Source organism: Melozone crissalis, unplaced genomic scaffold (genome assembly GCF_028551555.1).
Source record: "Melozone crissalis strain CALT ecotype California unplaced genomic scaffold, PUWL_Pcris_2 ptg000027l_1, whole genome shotgun sequence".
Lineage (NCBI taxonomy): Eukaryota > Metazoa > Chordata > Aves > Passeriformes > Passerellidae > Melozone > Melozone crissalis.
The window spans coordinates 40,358,715-40,379,133 of NW_026535805.1; the positions used below are offsets into that span (position 1 = coordinate 40,358,715).

At 44.5% G+C, this 20,419-nt stretch overlaps 1 protein-coding gene across 2 annotated transcripts in view; it reads left to right on the forward strand.

Moving 5' to 3' along the window:
* Positions 1-20,419, forward strand: part of SGK1 (serum/glucocorticoid regulated kinase 1) — a 70,194-nt gene that overhangs the window by 45,249 nt on the left and 4,526 nt on the right. The window contains exons 3-5 of one of the 2 annotated variants that reach the window (XM_054279944.1): positions 287-362; positions 19,490-19,565; positions 20,002-20,077. In XM_054279944.1, the coding sequence (XP_054135919.1) occupies positions 287-362; positions 19,490-19,565; positions 20,002-20,077 (228 nt within the window). Of the gene's footprint in view, positions 1-286; positions 363-19,246; positions 19,390-19,489; positions 19,566-20,001; positions 20,078-20,419 lie in introns of those variants that run through there. The other variant, XM_054279946.1, reaches the window with a different exon arrangement.

A 20,419-nucleotide genomic window follows, 5' to 3' on the forward strand; every position in this document is an offset into this window, starting at 1 on the left:
GGCAGGAGAATGGGGCTGGACCATCTGGTCCACAGTGTAAAATCAACACACACTTTGAATGGAAAAATGCAATTCAAAATACAGTGACTCACAGGGCCCTTTTCTTTTCTGAAAGATCACAGTACCTCACACTTCATAACTTTACCCCTGATTATAGAAACAGCTGGAGAGGGGCTTGAAAAATGCACTTTAGATGGAAAACAATTTTGGTCTTAAGTGTTGTAAAGCAAAACCCACCTCAAAAGAAAGCTCTCATGACCTGATGTATTCCCTCTGTGTTTTTCAGATGAAGGAGCCCCAGAGCAAAGGAGATTCGCTGCCCAAGGTGGAACCCAGGAGCCTCTGGGGTGGTGAGGACACAGGTATGGGTGGTGTGCCACAGGGCGGGCGGCAGGGCTGAGTGGGCAGGGTGCTCTGTGTCTGATGTGCCTTCACTCTGGGCTGCAGTGCTTTGTCTGCAGGCCAAGCCTGACTGAAGGATGTTTTTCATGTCAAAATGAGACGCAGGCTCTCACCCACTGAGCGTTTGCTGGGCAAAAACAACAAGTGCCTCACTTGTGGGCATGGGCACAGCACACAATGTGCAGCACGCAGGCTCCAGAGGAGTTATGCCATGACACAGTGAGGAGAAACAACAGGATTCCAGCAGATCTGTTTAATGAGTTGTCAGACACATTTCAGCATTGACCCGTGGTGTGAGCAGAGCTCTTGTTAGCTGCAGCAAGAGTCCTGTGAATGCTTCTGGGGGCAAAAATGGCCACTCAGTGACCCCTGGTCTGTATGCAGGAGAACTGAGCTGTGCACAAAGAGAAGCCTCAGTAGTTTTGGCATAGATGAAATAAATTATGTTGAGCTCACATGCATTCTTCTTACTCTATCTCCTTTATGTCTTGGAGTTCTGCTTTTTTGGAGGGATGGGGAATTTTTTTTAGTGTACTTTGTTTGTCTTAATTTCCCTTTGGTTAATCATAAGCTTAGATATTATTTACAAATGGAAAGTATACCAAATTAACTTGGATTGTTGGTACTATGGCTAGATTACATGTCAGAACTGCATTTAAGCCAAGAAAAAAATTACCCCTAAAAATGCTGTGACTACACAGGGCAAATGTCCCAGTAAACATAAACTGCTCCTAACATGACAGTAGATGTCTGATCCTGAGGCAGATTTCCCTTGGATTTTTAGGGATTTTCTTCCTGCTTCCTTTGCCATTTTTGCAACTGTCCCCCTGGGAAAAATCCCAGAAGCTTCTGTCCCCATTAGGAGGAAATCTTTCACTTCCTTGCTTTGATTCTGAATGCCCAATGCTCTTGGTTAATTCCCCTGACCTATAACCAGTCTTGGCTTCTATGCATACACATTAAATCCTGATCTAGATGATAAACTTTTATGAAACAAGTTTAGAAATAAATATAATTAGCTGAACACACTCAGTCAGTCATGAGATCTCACAGTAGTGTGTGAATGTTGCAAATTACACTGATTCCTAAGCAGTGTAGCTATAGCTATAATAATTTTTTTTCCAAAAATATAGGAGTCCACTCAGGGAAGCTGATTTAACTAATTTGAGTGGTGTTTTCTTCTGCCTGAAGTGCACTAAACCAGTGATTACTCCACTTTGAGCTACATGTGCAATGGGAGAGCTCTTAATGTCCTTTTTCTTTCTCCTGCTCTCTCTTCTCTACCATGTTATTGTCTTCTCAGTTAAGTCCACAGCTGGCTACATGTGAAACCACATCTGGGGAATGACCCAGTTAAAAATACAATATTTAGGCACCGCTTCTTGGCAGCGGTGATGAGATGGGGATGCTGGCTGCTCTTTTACCCATGTTAATTGGGTACCCAGGCTAATTTCAGCTAAAGCAGAAAAAGTGCTCATGGCTCTGGGACCTCGTTCCAGAGTAGTTGAAGTTTAAGGGCTCTTCTGCCAGGACAACTGCCAATTGTAAAGATTAGAATTTCATGCCCATGGCATTTCTCAGTTTAATGAAACATCAGCTTTTTTCTGCTTTTCCCTCATCTTTTCCAATAAAGCCCTATTTCCTGACACAAAAGCTAGCTCAATTAAAAATGTGATGCAAGTGCTCTAAAGGCACAGCTTGAAATTCAGCTTTGCAACTTAGAGAATTATTTTACATTTGATTTTTCTTTTAATGCATTAATTTATACACTACAGCATGGTAGCAGATCAAAGGTCTAATAAAGCCTAATTGCAGTTAATATACCTGGCTCTCTATGTGTCATACTGAACTTGCACTAAAAAAGAAATGTAACAGTCTGGATTGAAGACATGGGAAGTCCTTCCAGATTTACCTGCAGGACAACCTTGAGCTGATCCTTCAGCCACTGGTGTCAGGCAGGAAACAGAGCTCCATGGAGACTCAGATGCTGCAATATGGAAGACCTGTGATGACTTCGCATTCTAAATTTTTTGTGAAAAATTGTGCTTCCAGCACTTGTTGCTCTGAATAGTTTTTCTCAAATAAAAACCAAAACCATAATTTCCCCTGAGTTCAGACCCCTGCAAAGGGGGTGGTGCTGTCAAAGTTGTCACTGTTTCTTGTGACGAAGAACAGACAGTGCTCTTCTGACTTACAGGAGAACTGGCTGAGGAGGAGGAGAATCTGTCCATATCTATCTGAACATGTGTCCTGTTCTCTCTCTTGACTATGAAGGAAGGCTGGACAAGCTGGGTTTAACTTTTTCCTGGAAATACTCAGTAGTGGGGAATCCTCCATGTCCATTTCCTTGGACAGCCCATGCAGATATAACATAGAACTAAGTATTTGTGGGGTTTAACAATTTATTTGTTTTTAATTGGTATCTTTTCTTGTTGATTTATACATCTGATACCTGACTTACCAGACCATATGGTAAAGGAGGTCAGCACCAAACTGGCCAAACCAGAGCCCTGGATGATTTCTTCCAGAGTGTGGCATTAAATGAGGTTTACAGAGGATCTGCTACATTGCTGCAGTTCTGAGGGATGAAGGCAAGGGAAGGCAAGAGGATGAAAAAGACATCACTGGAGAAAATAGCAGGGTGATGAGGAGATACCATATTCAGGTCTGACCTTTTCTCTTGCCCTAACATTTCCTTCACAGTATCCCTTCCAGACAGTATGCAAACTGGCTTTATTATGTTTGAAGTCCTGTTATGGAACATGAAGATTCCAGCAGGAATCTACATTTTTGGCAAGACCTTCAGGGCTTATAGGAGAGTATCATATGTTTGAAAAGCAGTACAGGGGTCATCATGTACAAGGTTTTTGTGTGTTATGGACACAGCTAAACAATAAATCACACAAATGCATGGGTTGTTGCACGATTAATAGGGTAAAGCTCTAGGAAAATGTGGCACAGAACAGAAGCCAAGTGTCAGGGGTATCCTGGTTGTTCATTTCTAGTGATTGGCTCCTGCCCAAGGAGAACTATTGCTTTGAATTTTACAGACATTGAAATAAGCTAATTAAAAAGGTCATATTGAATGAAGATCCCACAGGAAGAGATGCTATAATTTTCTGTATTTTCTTATGTTGCTTGTAGAAGTGACCTTGACAGTGGGCATGTGCTTATGTTGCTTCCTTACAGGGAAAAAAATACAAATTTTTTCTTCAGCAGTGGTAGCCCAAAGTTTCTCTGTTTTATATTTTTCTGCAATACATTTTGCAAGAGAAATCAGAGTGGCTGGACTTCTCAAAGGGTGAGTGAGGTTTGTCAGGAAAGGTTTGTCCCTAACCAAGGCAGAACACAGTGCAGCAGCATGCTGGAATCCATCAGCCCTTAGCAGCAACAGCACAAAGGGATCAAGCAACAGAGCAGCCTGACTGAGGGGACTTTTCATCCTTTCCACACCAATGCAAACGCCCTGAGGTAAATGCGTTTCAGAAGAGAGAAGGGCTAACTAAGGCTTGCTAAGCACCAGCCCCCGATTCCCTTTCAAGGCCCTAGGACAGAGCAGGCTGTCCCCAGATTGCCTCAGGAAAGGGTTGAAAGCCTCTTCAAGGACACCTTCTGCTTCTTGGGCTCCTGCTCAGGAGATGAGAGACTTCTGTTCATGTGGAGAAGAAACTATGTTTTAAACTTTTCCATGTAAACTGTGGTGATGACTGATGTCTAAGACAGTTGGAAAACCTCAGAAATCTTCCCACTTCTCAGGAATTTGTGGACTAAGGGGTGTGATCTCAGTCAGTGGCATACATTCATTTTAAATTGTTTTAACAATCACAGTGCTCTTTGATACCCTCTGTACTCTCAAGCAGATTCTTTTATATGCTTTGTCACTGTACTTCTCAGAAGGTGATTTGTAAATCTGTTCAGCGGTGAGGGAAATGAATTAAAAGCCTTTTATTGTAATCAGAATTTAATATGGTCTAGCAAAATTGCTTAGTTTACCTGAGATATGCTATCATTTTCATTTAGTCTCTCACATCATTCCAACAGCATTGTCTTGAAATAATTACTGAAGAAGACAAGCTCTCATCTGCGTAAAGCACGGCAGCATGAACTCATTTACTGCAAATTAAAACAGATGGAAAATTGCTGTTGCTTTTAATATGGCTGGACAAAAAATAAGATTGCAAATCTGTTAAAAGAAAATGCAAAACTGTGGCTTACAATCTGTCCTAAACAAAGTATTTACAGCACCCCAGTAAAAATAAGTGAATTTATTCATACTAAGGAATTAGAAACTTTAAAAGAAACACCTCTCTATAAAAAAACCATTAGATGCCTGTAGACAGCCCCAGGGGAAAAATAATTGAACAAAGATTTCATTAGAATCACTCAGAGAAAAGACACAAATATTGAAATAACAAATAAAGAAAGTTCATTCTAGAAGCACACCTATACATCACTATGTGGATGTGAATCATCCCACTAAAACTAAGAAGGCTGCTTGTCTACCTAAAAATAAAAACCAGTGTTTGCACCAGTTTGTAGAACTGAGAGTATACATTCTAACACAGAGTGACCTGCCATGGCCTGGGCTCTATGGATACCCTTAAACTCAAGACCAGCCTGGCTGGGGGGACACAGATATTTCTTCATGCACACAAATGTTTTCCTCCTAGGTCTGTTAGTACATAACAGATATATCAGAATTCCAACACAGTTTTAACAACAGAAAGTACAGGTTCTGCACATTTCCTGGGCCCTCAGCATTGTGCTCTGCCTGCACATCTTCCAGCACTTGCACAAATGTAGATTTGAAAGGGAGTAAAAATTGAAGGCATGCTATCTGCATGAGATGTATTTCATTTAAAGCAAGAGTTAGAGGTATTCTCCTTATTACCAGAATTACCTTAGCTGTTCTGGTTGGTTTATATGATTCTTCACTGAAAAAAGAAAAATATATTCTTCCTCTTCCCACTCAGGAGGGATTGGCCAAGTGAGGGACAACATGAAGAACTCTACATTAAGTGCTTTGAGAGAACAAATACATGGTTTTGGTGTCATAGTGTTGTTTAGAGGGGCCCTGTGGATCACCCATCCCACTCCAAGGCCAGACTATGATCAGTGCTGGAGCAGGTCAATGTGGATTTAGTCTGGTCAAGGCTTAGAAACCTCCAGGGATAGAGTTTCCTCCAGCTCTCAAAGCAACCTGTATCCAGGCTGCTCTATGCTCCAGGTGGGCATTTTGTTTCCTAATGGCCAAGCTGAGCACTCATCTTGCTGCCATTACCCCCTCTTGCACCTTCTGTCACCACTGGGAAGAGTTTGGTTCTGATGTCATTGTAGCTCTTGATCACAGAATCATAGGCTGCTGCTCAACTGCCTTTGACTTCCTCTTCATCAGATGCTCAGATGCATGCTCAGATGCTCCTCTTCATCAGATGCATCAAGCTCAGCTCTTCAGCCTCTCCTCAGTGCTCCTGTGCACTAGAACCTTGACAGCCTTTCACTCTGGCTCCCTCCAGTTTCTTAACATCTTCCATGAGGTGGGTGGCCGAAATTGTCCCACTTTCCACATCCTACTTGACTTCACCCTTTGAAATAATAACCTGAGAAATTGTCTCAAATGATTTTGAAGATGACTTTGTCTCATGATATCACACTGAAGGTGACTGTAGCTGATGATGCTGCTTTCAGAGAGCTGGCTTCAACTTGAAGTAGCCAGGAAGAAAGAAAGGCCTGAGAGAGAAAAGAAGGTGAAATGAAGAAACAGATTAAGCCAAAAATATCACTCCAGAGAGTAGTGGAAATACTGGAAAGAAGACAGAGGGCAAAAACAAAGCTGAAAAAGAAGACCAAGGGAGCAGTATAGGAAATTACACCGTAATACTTTTGTTACACTGTGATCCAGACAAATGTACACTAATATGATCTACTTAGCAAATGGGGATAGGTCAAGTTTTAAATCATTTAAGCTAAGAAGTTTCATTCTCCAGAGAGGGGAAAGCCAATGGCAAAAACAGTCCTCCAAATAATTGTCTTGCTCTATATCATTGCGCATGCTGCTCAGGAGCTTCATGATGACAGTCCTTTGAAATACATCTTTCATTTATTTCAGTCCCTTTATAAGTCTGCAGGAGAATTACATTCCTGTTTTGGAGTGAAAGGTCCAAAATATCCTCTGTTAGGGATTTTGTCTCAGCTTTCTGTGCTGCTCACTTGTACCAGCATACCCAAACTCGCCTGCCAGCTGACTGAGGAATGACTTAATAAAGGGAATCAATCTGGGATTTGAATTGGCCCTCCTGGAAATGCTATTTGAAGTCTTCCAAAACAATGAACAATGTAAATTGTCCATACAAGGACTTCCTCTAAAAATTACTTCATTGCATTGAGGGCAGTACACTACCCTCCCCACAACTCTGCAAACATCTGACTAACAGCAACTTGCTCAAGAGAAAATGAATAAGCAGAACTTCACTTTACACAAGAAAAACCGTCACATTTTTGGACTTTTTTCTGGGTTCTGGAAAAACCAATCACATGCCAAAACCAAAGGAGTGAACAGCCCTGACATCACAAGGGTTGTTAGTGTACTCCAGACTAGATAATGTTTACAGAAAGATGATGAGGACTAAATTTCTATCCTGTCAAATCTGTGCCTGGTAAAGAAATGCCTTGGCATGCAGGATCAGAAAGGACTTTGATCATGTTCGCACCTTGCTGCTGTGCATATTTCCCCAGAGTTTTTGTAGCACAGATGTAGCCCAAAGTTTTTGGAGGTAAGAGAGAATCAATTCCTCTCAGAAAATACAGCCTGGAAATAGCTTTCTCTTTTTATAGAAGCCAGAGCATTGTTTATTGATTCTTGCAGCCCAGAATGGCTCTCCAACACTGCTATTTCCGTGGGATGTTGTGTTTGTGCGACCTGCCTTCAGCTGTTGTGCCGTGTTGCTATGTGCAAAGGCTGACAGCTGGTGTGTTTCGCTCCAAATTAGTGCCTGCCTTTCACTCCAGAGTGAAGTAATACCTAAACACAGGGCCAGATTCCAGCTCTCTATGGAAATGCCCCCAAAACAAGTGAAAATACTACCAAAACACATGCTTTGTACCCATTTCCTGATCAGTCACACGATACTTCCTCTTTCTATATGGAGTTCCCCACACACTCCCACATTAGTTCCCTTTTTTTTTTTTTTTTTTTTTTTCCTTTCTTAGCAGTCTAAACATTTCACATTGTGAAAAGAATTCAGCATCTCAGCAGTTCCACATTTCTTGTAAGCTGGCCCCACAGAAGTGTCAGGATGCTGAGCCATGCTCTGGATGATGGCATATAGCCTGGAAGCCTGCATTTCTTCCTGTGGAACCAATTCAGAGTAAAATGGGATTTTGAAATTTATTTCAAGATCTCCTGTGAAAAGGACGATGTCTCACAAAACAGGACTTTTTACAAGTTGATAGCTGTAATATATTGATAAAATAGTTTTTAATCAGTTTAGCATTCTTAAATTGTTTACAGAGAATTTGAATTGCCTCTTTGTTCCAAGCAAAGGTTCTTATGGTCCAGGACCTCATCTCCAGTAATGGTTCATGTTAGACACCATTCAGAGATGTCTCACAGTCTTTGACAGTGCTAGAACATCAGTTAGGAACCTAAAACAATAGCTAAAATTTTTTTTTCTAAGTAATCAGTAAAGCAAAAGAAACATGGAAATAAATGAAATAATATTCTCAAAACACTCTTGATAAAGGCAAGTGAGTGGATGCCCAAGGCTTAGCTTCATGATATGTTTTTTTGTGAATTTGAATCTTATAGCTGTGCTGCACAAGATGATCCATTGATAGTTTTGCAAAAAACTAAATAATCCCTAAATTAACAGGGATTAGGATTTGAGAGACATTGTTAAAGGCACAAGATACTGAGAAATGCCCTGAGAAGTTTATGCCCTTTCTTGGCAGCCACAAATAGGCTTATACAACAAAGTGGGACCTGATGTATCAGTCTAATAATATTCTTCAATATTTAAAACCACCACATCTGAGAATAAAAATGCATATAAAGAGAAAACACTCATTACATTAATGAAATAATGTTGGTTCTCAGTTTCTAACCTTATAATAGACTTTCCTCCACTCCGAGAACAAAACACATTTTCTTCTTAAGCTGTTTTTAACAAATATGTTCACTAGTTCATTAGTCATTACTGTACATACAAGTATCTTTCAATGAGCACAAATGCTTGAATAGGAGTCATTTTATATTATTCTATGATTCAACTCACACAGCCAAAGTGGCTTGGAAGTTCACTAGTTGTGGCTGCAGCACTTAAAGGCAAACATACTTGAAATAATCAAGGCGAATGCTCTGGGGTTTCAGCACTTACAGACCTTTCATCAGTGTGACCTGAGACTACATGAAAGAGTTGAAAGTTCTGTGTATGCTGCTCAACAGAGTTAAACAATCTAGAGAAATATGTATTAAATTAAATGCACAATCACACCTATATACATGTATATGTACATAATACTAAATATGATAACACTGTGGTCTGTAAAAAGGACTTCACAATGCTATCTCCAGAAAAAGCTGAGCATACCTTACTACCCTGTACAATCCATTTTGAAACAGATATAGCGAAATAAAAATAGGATTAGGCAGATATAGAGTTACTACTCAGCTGAACGTGGCATATGCAGATCACTGCATATTTCATACTTTCATATCTCAAACACTGGCACTAACACTTTTTCTTCCTTTCTGAGAAATGTCTTTCCTTTCTGTGGCCCATGTCTGCCACTAAGCACTAAGGAACTCAAAACTGTGGATCAGGTGAAAAACTGAGTGCTACTTTCAAACCTCATCAAACCTGGGAGAAGACAGCATTTGACTTTGATCCCAAGCACAATAGTTGTGATTTAAACCACTCTTTTGAGTCAGTCAGTCTGGGTCAGTCACAAAAGGAGCAAAACTGCTGTCTGGTTTTGCTTTGTAGGAGGTGGCTATATGTCCAATGAGTTGAGCATGGGATTGAAAGTCACAAGCCTCACAAACTGTTTACTCTATTTCAAGCTCATCATATGACAGTGACCCAAGTCATCCAACTTCCCCATCTTCTCATTCTTTAAAATGTCGCTGCTAATATTTGCCGGTTTGAAGGTTTAAAGGGCTCAGGATAAAAGCATGCATAAGTGAAAATCTTTGCTGAGTGAAAGTCATGAATAACAGCACTGGTCAGAGAGTTCCCTATAACTATAGAGAAATCCACAATGCTATGCTTTGCAAGTGACTAAATGCTGCCATTGGCAGCTAAATTATGCTCAGCCTTTCTGCATTCAAGCTTTAAATTTGCCCTCAGTGGCTCATCTGTCTGTGCTAGTGCTGAACACCAAAGGTAGAAAGTCTTGTTTTCAACCTCCTATCTCATTGGACAGTACTTTGCTTAATCTCTTATGTCTTAATTTCTTCACCTGCCACTTTATCTGTTTTTCTAAAGAACTCCACTGTCAACAAAATACAACCTGCTTAGTAATGTTTCCTATATTGTAGCAAGCTAAGGCATGTTCACAACAAGTCCGAGTTCCAGGACTTAATTTTTCTACTGCTCTAGTAAAAATATATAGAGATTGTTGAGTCTCTTTCTCATATACTTTCTTTTATAAAAAAATCCCTAGAATAAAATTCTATAGTGTTATTAAGCTTATCTTGTGTGAAAGATCAAGGCATTATATTCAGCTAGGCAGAGAGGTGTTGTGGTCATCTCACTGAGGGTATAGAGATTAGTATCACACTAAGAATTATGTACCAGCCACACTGCATTCACCAGCAATCCAATAAGATAGACCTGCTCTTCCCCTTTCCTGCATGCAAGAATTTTCTGAAAAAAAATTCATATTATAAGGTTCTGATGGGAGCACTACAGAAGTATCACAGCTGCTTGGAGCATGGCCCACTTGCAAACTTGTATTCCTTTTTTAAAAAAAAGTTTAAAATAACACTGCAGTGAAGGTATGTAAGATCAATAACACTGTGCCTTGCCCACTAAGTGGGCTGGGACATGTCTGCCTCCAGCTTCAGCTGTGCCAGCTGAAGAGGCTGTGCCAGCCCAGCTGCTCATCACCTGGCTGACTAATGCAAGTCAGTGGGAGCTCCCACATGGAGATCTGCCAGCTGATCCAAGCGTTGGTAACCATGTGGGTGCTGATGAGCAGATGCAGATGCATGGGGGTGCAGATGCCTTTGCTGAAGGCTGGAAAGGTCATATACTCACAGCCTATGGTCCACTGCATGACTGTGCATGGGTGGGTCTCTGTGCTTGTCAAACCTCCTGATTCTTATCCTTGCATTGGATGAAAATTTGGAGATAGTTAAATATGAGTTAAGAGGAAGAGACAAGAAATGTCAGAGGAAAGGTTGTTGGACATGATATACATAGCAGCAAATGCAAGAGTTGTTACACAGACAGCCAGGTTATACCTTCCAGCATCTTCTCTTGGTCTTGAAGCCTAGTAAATCTATGGACAAAACACCTGAGCTTTTCTTTGTAGAGTCACACAAAGAAATTACAAAAAACTAAAGGCAATTTCTAGAAAAGTAAATAAAAGTCGTATCAAAGGTTTCCAATTTACTTTGGTAAAGGTGTTAAAAAAATGGGCTAACTGGAACACTACAAAGAGATTCACGGTGCAGTGAATAACTGAACAGGTTTGAAAATGGCATCGGGAAATGAAAAGAGAAATTAATGCTGGGAATGTTTGTGGCTTTTTCCTTCTGTGTCTGCCTATGAAACAGCTGTGGGATTTCTTTGTCTTACTAATATTACTAATTAGTAATATTCTTTGTGATGATCATGTGCTGTGGGAAAAGCACTTTCCTGGCATTTCCAACATGTTGGATGGTGGCAGGTCATGCTACCAGTTGCCAGTTCAATGTGAATATGGTTATACTTCCTTCCTCCCCCACAAATCTAGATTCAGGTCCTTCCTGGAACAACAGCCTTGTAGGTGCCAGTGCTCCAAAGTCCCCCACTTTTCACTGTGATGGGTGGCTCCTGCTGGGAAGGGAACCAGGGCTATAGTAATATCAGATATCTCAGTGGCATTCCTCCAAGGTACAGCAAATGCCTCCACTGCCTGCTCTGGCTCTTGCCATCCAAAACTGACTGTTTACAATGCATGTAAACCTTAAAAATAAGGTTGGCACATAGGTAATATATATTGGTGTACAGTAATCTTAATCCAGATACTAGCATGGGAGAAAGTTAGCTCTGCATTTAATTTTTGGTTCTGCCCCAGATCTCCCTCAGGTGAGACACATTGTCTACCCTGTGGTTCAATTCCCACCTTTGTAAAATAGAACTAATATTTTCACATCTCTCTGAGATTATATCAGGCACAGTGCAAGGCAAGATAATGTCAATTAATTTCAAGAAAACTGGTATGTCTAGTATATCCACTCAACACACAACCACACAGGGATGCTGGCTGGAAGACAACATGTATAATCCAACCTTGAGGAGCACTATGGAGAGTTATAACAATGTTACAAGCATTCTTTCAGGTCCATAACTAGACTGGACTAAGGTTGGGAATCTCTGGCTCTGGCTAACATATATGGTGTTTACACTTCCCACAGGATTTTTTCTTTTATGTAAATATATATAGGCCAGGAATAAAATGACCAGCTCTCTCAGCACACGTTGACAAAATTACTCTCTAAAGTGATTCCATATCTTTTACATGTAAAACTTCAGAAATAAGAAAAAACCCCCATCCATAATTCAAATCAGCCTCTACTTATCTGTGGGTTTCAAGACCAAACTCATTCAAATAAACAGTATACACTGCCTTATTCAGGCCACAGATGCAGAGCTGCCTTCAGGGTGCTTATCTGTCTCTTCTGACCAAGGAGGGTACATTTGGTGACTATATGTGCCTAACTTGAGTACCAAAACCTAAGGGGAGTAAATATATTGTGAATGAATATATAAATATTTTTACTCAATTTTGGACCAGTTACCTAGGGCAAAATTAACACTTCTTCCCTTACTCTCTATCTCAGACTAATTAGTCTACACTCAGAAATGCTGTAACAACCCTACATTTATCTGGGTTCTGCAAGAGACCCAATATCTTCTAAAATTATAAATCACTAAGCACAAATCACTATAGATAGCCCCCTATTCATCATGCATATTTTGCACCTTCTGCCCAGGACACCTTTTAACACTTCTTGAAAGAAAATGTCCTACAAATAATAAGGAATATCAAAACTCAGTGTGATGGCAAGATACACGATGGTATCACCAAGAGGAAAAGCATTGACACCTGGCAGTGTGCGTCTTCCTTTATCAGGTCTCTGTTTTCACATTGACAAGAATCAAACTTGTTTTGAGTTAGGACCCAACTGAACTTCTCTCTGTCAAAAACTCCTCTGTTTGACAAATTCTCTCACTGTTTACATCATTTAGTACCTTATCTCCAGTGTTGCTGGAGGACTTACAGGCTTAAAAAGATCTTTTCTTTCAAGATAATGAACTAATGATGACGACAATCATGATCATGGGGGTTTTGTACACACATAAAGGACATTGAGATATCATGATAGCCAACACCTAGTGGAACACTAGATGAAGAGATAAGAGAAAAAGAGATGACCCCATAGCTAGGTTAGTTCAACTGACATTTGTATTTCAGCACATCTATTTCATGCAAGACGTGCAAGGAAACTTGTTCAGATTATGCCCTTGTCAGAAAATGCATAAATGCCCTTCTGCTATTATCCTGTAAAAACTAGTTTTGGAAGAAAATGTCTGAGTGCAGGAGTCAGCTGACAGTGTAGGCTTACACTGTTCATTCTGGAGCTCCTCACATAAGGCTGCCTTGTGACCAAAGGAAACCAGAAGACTGAACTCATAGCATCACTAAGAATGTTCATTTTTCTCATGACTTGTTTTTCATCACTTTTCCATCATATGTTTTCACCTCCTTTTCCATATTGCACTATTCAGTTCTGCTAAGACTAGATCCTGTGCAGTCACAGCACATTAAATTTCATAATATCAATAATGAATTTAAGTATCTGTCATCCAGTGCAGTTTTATGAGGACTCTAAGCTAGACAAACTACACAATACTGCAAAGACTTTTACTAACCTTGGGGTGGCACACTCCCAGGAAGACACGCTCAGGGGAAGGCATACAAGCATGGTTTTCCTGCAGTCATCCCTCTCTGACTGCTACAGGCTGAAATACCTGCAACATTTACTCATAAAGTCACAGCGACAACAACTGTGTTAGACTCTAATCCATGTGCTGGGACTAAAATGGAGCTCGGGGCACTGTTTATCAGCTATTTTAACTAGAGGTCAGTTCATCTAAAGAATGCTGTAATTTTCCACTGGTTTCTACAAGGATGGGAATTACTTTTTTTTTTTTCACAGCACAGCCCTGCATCACTCTGTGATCCTGTGAGCATAATCCCTTGGCACTAAAGCCTCTTACTGACAATGCAGTAAACCTGCTCTGTAAGCATCAGAAAAGGGAAATAAAAGATGTTCCAAATTTGTATTTCACAAAATATGACACTGAAATCAATTAGATGTTTCCAGATCAATAGGGGCTTCAGTCAATAAACCTCCAGTCAACACAATGTCTAGAAGACCTGTTGACAGCATTTGAAAGCTCCTGATTTAAAATCTCTGTTGGGGTTGTTATTAAAGCTGTTACTCTGTTACTTATCTGTTCGAAGACACCATTTATGGGGTCAGCATGAAGGTCTTGACTGAAAGTTTTGGCTGTTGCACATAAAACTTAATTACAAGGTCAGAGACTTTTGTTCAGTATTTACAGGAGGAAAATAAAAGATTCTGAAATTTTGCTTCAGAGGACAGATGCTGTTAAGGAGTGCCATTGTCTTCTATAGTTGGGGACTGTGTCATTCCTGCAGTTCAAACCCCGAACTTCATTTAATTAACCCAAAGCCAAATACTGCTGAAAATATTTGCAGAATTTGAAGAACTTTCCTTCCAGAGTCAGCCAAGTAATTCTAGGAACCTGCTGTATCCTAAGGTCTTGATTCAGCAAGATAAGTAAGCAGGAATTCATTTATTCAGCATTGAATTCATTGCCAAACTGAAGTTCAGAAGCTATCAGAGAACTGAATTCCTGAAGGACTGAGGCACTGAGTTCCAAATCAGACAATGAGGACCAGTACAGAATCAGAAGGGAGCTCACAGGTTCATGAAGGCTGCTGAAGCCTCTGACCTTCCTGAAGGGCAAGAGGGAGAAGTTTCTGTGTGCCCTGAAAGCAGTGTCAGGCAGGACTAACACCTGCCTGCCCACCACAGAGGAATAAGCCCTCCAAACAGCAAGGCTTTTTTAGGAAGACAACTTTGCACAGCTCAGCTGCTGCTGAATGTGCTTTGAAGTGCTTCGAGCAATACAGGCCCACGCTAGTGATGAGCTGCTGCTTGTTCTTTAAGATACATCAATTCACATCCCTCCTGGCTTTACTTCAGGTATGTCCCAATCTCTGAGTCAGCAGGACCCTGGGGTGACCCATACCAGCATGTATGTGTCTGCTCTGCCCTCTGCCTAAGTGTTCCATGGTTCCAGCAGAGTCTGTGTCTTTCTGCATCTCTCACAGCCTGGATGCGGGGCTGTTTTGAACGCTGTCATGGTGAAGAGCTTGATGAGCAAGTGTTTACCTAGCGCTACTTTTGCATGGAATACATGTACTTGGCAGAGCCAAATGCTTCACATGAGGTTACAAATCAAATCAGTTCTTTTCCTTCTTGCCAGTGAGCAGCAGTTCCTGGAGTTTTCTGGTACAAATAAAACAGTATCATGCCACTCAGAAGTGCAGTGTAAGATTGTCAGAAGGTGAGGATGTGTCCAAAGTCCATGCAGGTCAGTCCGGGTTACTGGGTTAGCCGGTCACTTATCATTATCTAATATTGCAATATGACATGAGAAGGAAAAAACAGGCAACTATTCAGGGATATGCTTCAACCCATCCCTGGCTTACAGGGATTTGTGGTACGGGAACATTTCAGGTCAGACATGCTGCCTGTGTAGTTAAATCTTGGGTGTTTTTTTCCTACTGATTTGTCCACCGGTTCTTTAACTCATCCACTCTTTTGGAGTTGTGTACATCCTGGGCCAAAGAGTTTTATAAACTTTTAGTATTCTGTTTGTGGAGTCTCCCTTTCCCTTTTATTTTCAGCATCTACCCTCTTCCTTATTATTATTCATTTTGCTTTGAAAAACTCTTAATTTAGAATTTCAGGACAGTTTGTCAATTTTTTAGGCTGAGATAACAAGTAACATGAGTATGGAACATCATTGTGATTCTTTGATTCTTTTCCTGTACTTACTTTTTAGCTGTACAGCCCTAAGCCATTGTCTACACAAATTTTTGACGCGATTTATTGAGAAATTCTGATGCTCTCCTGCAAGACTTGGCATTTGAGAAATGGGATCTTTGATTACTTGTTCCTTTCTTGTGCTCTCTCCTGCCTTTTAACTCTTGAGGCTTGCTGCCGTCATTGTAAGGAAAAGTTTAAAAATGCAACTTTAGGACACCCCGGGCTTTGGAGAACCCAGTTCTAAAACGCTACATTAACTTTAACTAAAAAAATAAAAATAATTCGTCCCTTGGGCGGCATTCCCCCCTTCCACGTTAAGAACATCGCGGCTACGAGGCACGGCGGGCACGGGAGGGTGTCAGGGCCGTGCCGGGTGCGGGAGCCGGCAGGTGGGTGCCACACGGAAGGACAGGACACGGCTTCCCGCGGCGGGGCGCGGCCGGGGTGCGCGGCGCCGGCGAGGGCGGTGGCGGGCGGCGGGGAGCGGTGCCGCGCGGGCGGGCGGGGGGCGCTGCCGGCGGAAGGCGCAGGGTGCCAGGTCGGAGCGGGGCGCCGGTCCGGCCCCGGCGCTATCCGGCTGCCGGGGAAGCCCGGCCGGGAGCCGCAGCCCCGAGCCCCCCGCGGGCAGCAGCAGCCGCAGCCCCCGCCCCGCCGCTGCCCGTGCCGGACGGGAGGGGAGGGGGCGCGGGAGCCGCGCCGTGGGTGCGCGGCCGCTCGCACCGCGCCCTGGCCGGGGAGTGTGGGCAGCGCCAGCTTCCGTGGGGCAGGGCCGGCCGCGGCCGGCAGGTCAGGGAGGGCCGGAGCGGCCCCCCCGCCCCGCTCCGCCCGTGCGTGTGTTTGTGTGCGCGCTGATTACAGTAATTTTGAGGGTGATGTTGCAACGGGGCAGAGTGTGCGGGGCGGCCCGTGCTGAACTTTATAACGCTCCCGCATGTCAGCCGCCCTCGATAGCGCGTCCATAAAGGGGTCAGCGGGAGCGCCGGCCGGCCTCGCCGCCCTCGCCGCCTCCCTCCTGCCTGCGGGCCGCCCGGCCAGGAAGGGGAGTTATTCGGGATTGCAGCAGCGGCCGGGAGCGGGAGCCCAGGCACAGCCTCCGCGCCGCCGCGCCGCGCCCGGGGTCCCGACAGGCAGCAAGATGAGGGGCAAAGAGGAGAAGTCGTCCCTGAAAGGTGGGTTCACCGCTCCGCCCTGGCAGGAGAACTGTTCTCCACGGGGAAAAGAACCTTCCTCCAACAGCGGGGTCCCCGCGCAGCGATGCACCGGGGGATACAGGCGGGTGCGTGCGGGGGGCAGCCGAGGCAGCGCTTGGCACGAACAGAGGCCAGGTGACTTGGCGAGAGCAGCGGAATCCTTGCAAAGAGACCGACGCAGAGCGGGGGCGAGGGAGCTGGTGTCGCCGGCTGGAGCGGGGGCGCTTGCGGGCGGCGTGGGGGGCCGCGGCTGAGCCGGCAGGACGGCAGTGGGTGTCAGCCTCTGGCAAGCTGTGCAGAAGTGCGGGCGGGTTGTGCCGGAGACTGGGAGCCGCTTGCCTCTGTGCACAGCCGGCAGGAACGTGCCGGGGGTCATCGCCTTGTAGCCTGGAGATGCCAGCATGCACAGGGGCAGGGGTCGGGGACTCTGGTGACCCTCCCAACTGTGGATCTCGAGTGGTTTTTAACAGCAGTACTCTGAAAACAGCATGAAGAGACAGAGACAACTGTCTGCTTCTCTTTCAATCTATCAAGCGGGATTTTTTAAAGATAGTTTTAAATCCCAAACTTTATTGTGGAATTTGTTTTTCTTTTTTAAAATTTTTTTGTTCTCCACTTACTTTAATGACAGTGGCAATCTCTGTGTGCAACAGAGTGAGGAAAGCCACAAGTGAGAGAATTTAGAGCCCCGCCAGCTGCAGTCCACATTTCCTTGCTTCTCCCGTCGCCGCTTCCTTCCCTGGCGCCGGCTCCCTTCCACTTCCCCGAACCGGGACGGCGGGGCCGGCCAAGGGCCCCTTGCTCCGGGAAGGCCACCGGAGGCGCGGAGCCGGCAATCCTCCCTCTTTGCTTTTTCCCTATAACGCCATTGTAGCGCTTTTGAAAGACCTGTGCCCAACTCGCAGGGGTCTGTCTCGCTCTTCTCCGGGTCATCCATGTTGCCGTTCAAGGTGAGCGGCTGCCTGTGACGGCTGCCCTGTTGCGGTGCTTGCCCTCCGTCCCCCGCGAGGCGCAGGCTGCAGGCAGCTGCCAGGGGATGCCACCCAGCGGCCGGCACTGGTTCTGGGGGGAGGCAGCAGCAGCGGGTACAGAGGGAAAAAATAAAGAGTAAAAAGACGGTCTCCGGGCGGGGGGAGGACGGGGGCAGGTTGCAGCTGGAGCGGCTGGCCGCAACCCAGCGCCCTTCGTTCAGACAGCGAGGCGAAACACGCGCATGAATAACACCCCGTCGGGTGGAAACTTCCAGCCGCCTGCAGGGCGCAGGAGCTCGGCTCCCCCCTGACCCGTGCCAGGGCTGCGGGCGGGGATGCGCCCCGGCGGGGGAGCCTGGCGGCAGGCCGTGGTCCTTGCCGCGACCCCCGGGAGGAGGGCTCCGGCTGCATCCTTTCACCTTGGGCGCCGTGCATGCACCAGCGCTCCTGGTGTGCCCCCGGCGCGCCCGTGGGGAAGCGACTGAGCCATTAAATCCCGGGTACGCGGTGTTCCCAAATGACCGTGTACAGTAAAAACAAAATCTGCAGAGCGGGGCTGTTTCCCTTTCTCCCCCCCCCCCCCGTTATTGCACTTGTCCAGCCCTCGGTAATCTCCCCAGTTTTTCTAGAAGTAGATTTCTGCTCTCTCGTCCAAGTTCAGGGAACGGATTTTTTTTCCCCGTTGTTTCCCTTTTTGGCATTATTTTTTTTTCCTTTTCCTTTTAGTTATGTCCCAGCCAGGATCAGGGCAGTGCACAGAAGGGACATTTGTTTGTTTTATTGAAAACCGGGCAGGAAATTTTGTTCTTCTGAGTCACTGCGGCTCCTTCAGGGAGACGTCAGCGTCCCTTATCGCCGCTCAGCCGGTGCGGCGGCACCGGGAGCGGACGCAGACTGCGGGCTGGTGGGGGGACACCCATGCTTTCTGGAAGAGGTCGTCCTAAAAACACAGCCAGATTTCAACTTTATATAACCGTAAAATAAGTAGAGCCGGAAAACAAAAGGGGGGGAGGGGGAGAGAGAAAGTCAGGGTTACGGGAGTTTGCTGTCAAGGGAAAAAAAAAAGGATTTGATTCGTTTGCCTGTGGATGCTCGGCATCCTGAGGCAAGGTGCTGCGGGGGTACTGTGTGGGGGCTCCCCTGAGGGTAGCGCCCAAGGTAGGGCGGTGGTGAGGCAGCGACGATTGCCTTCCCCTCCCACCCTCGACATCCCCCGAGGCAGCCACTGGCCGCCCCCCACAGGACGTCGGGGGGGCGCGATCGTCGCCGCCCCGCCCCGGTCCCGCCCAGCGCCGCCGCCACTTAAACGCCGCCGGGTGCTTCGCCAAGTCAGTGCGGTGCTGGGAGCTGGTGGTACTGTGCCATTGCTGTGTATCCCGCTCTCGCTTCAAAATGACCGTGAAAGCAGCTGAGGCGTCTGGTCCTACCTTGACTTACTCGAAGATGAGAGGGATGGTGGCCATCCTCATCGGTGAGCGGCGTGCGGACTTCTTCGAAGAGACTCAAAGGGCTGTGATTTTTCTGTCTCGGTGGCTTAACGATTTTGTTTCTCCTTTCCTTTTACTTTATAGCTTTCATGAAGCAGAGAAGAATGGGACTAAACGATTTCATTCAGAAGATAGCCACCAACTCCTATGCATGCAAGCAGTAAGTGTCAGAAATCTTGTGGGGAGGGGATTTCAGTCACAAATATCCCTAGATATTGCGAGATCTAGTTTAAAAATAATGTTTGCTTACCGCAATTCCTGCGGCATTACTGTTACGGAAGAATTTATTTGTCTTGTTGAGGTATTAGTCACTTCGCAACCATCTCCGTGAGCTGGGTTTGGAACAAATAAGTCAGAGGTTTCTAGGGACCCGTCCCTATTTTGTGCCGTACTTAGTGTGTATGTAAATTTCTTTGTATGATGCAACTTACTGTCGCTAGAAAAATTTTACTCTTTAAATCGAATGGATTGTTTTGGTTGCCTTCTGTAGTAGACTCAACCAAAACTCTTCCGCGATACGTGCTTGCCCTCTGGTGGAAAGATCTGCCTGTGCTGGTCCCGGTAATTCCTGATCATGTGTGCTCTTGTCCTTGCAGCCCTGAAGTTCAGTCTATCTTGAAAATCTCTCAGCCTCAAGAGCCTGAACTTATGAATGCTAATCCTTCTCCTCCGGTAAGTAGATTTTACTCAGTGTGACATTTTTAGAACATCAATTCGGCCACTAATAGAAGTGTAGCGAAATTAGCATCATGAGTATTGCATTCGTGCAATCTCATAGCACACTAATGTAAACAAGGAGGAATAGTTGGGTTGGACTGAAACTTTCTGTTTCAAACATAAAAATGTTTAAAAAGAGTTATGAGTTGTTATTTCATTATGGAATGTGTTGAAGACTTCAACAAGCACTTATAAGTAAGCTATGGTTGTTAGACTCTTCTTAGGCAGTACCTATTAGTTTAAGATATCTGTTCGAGATCAAGTTTTAGTGGCAATAAGAGTGTTAATCTTTATTTT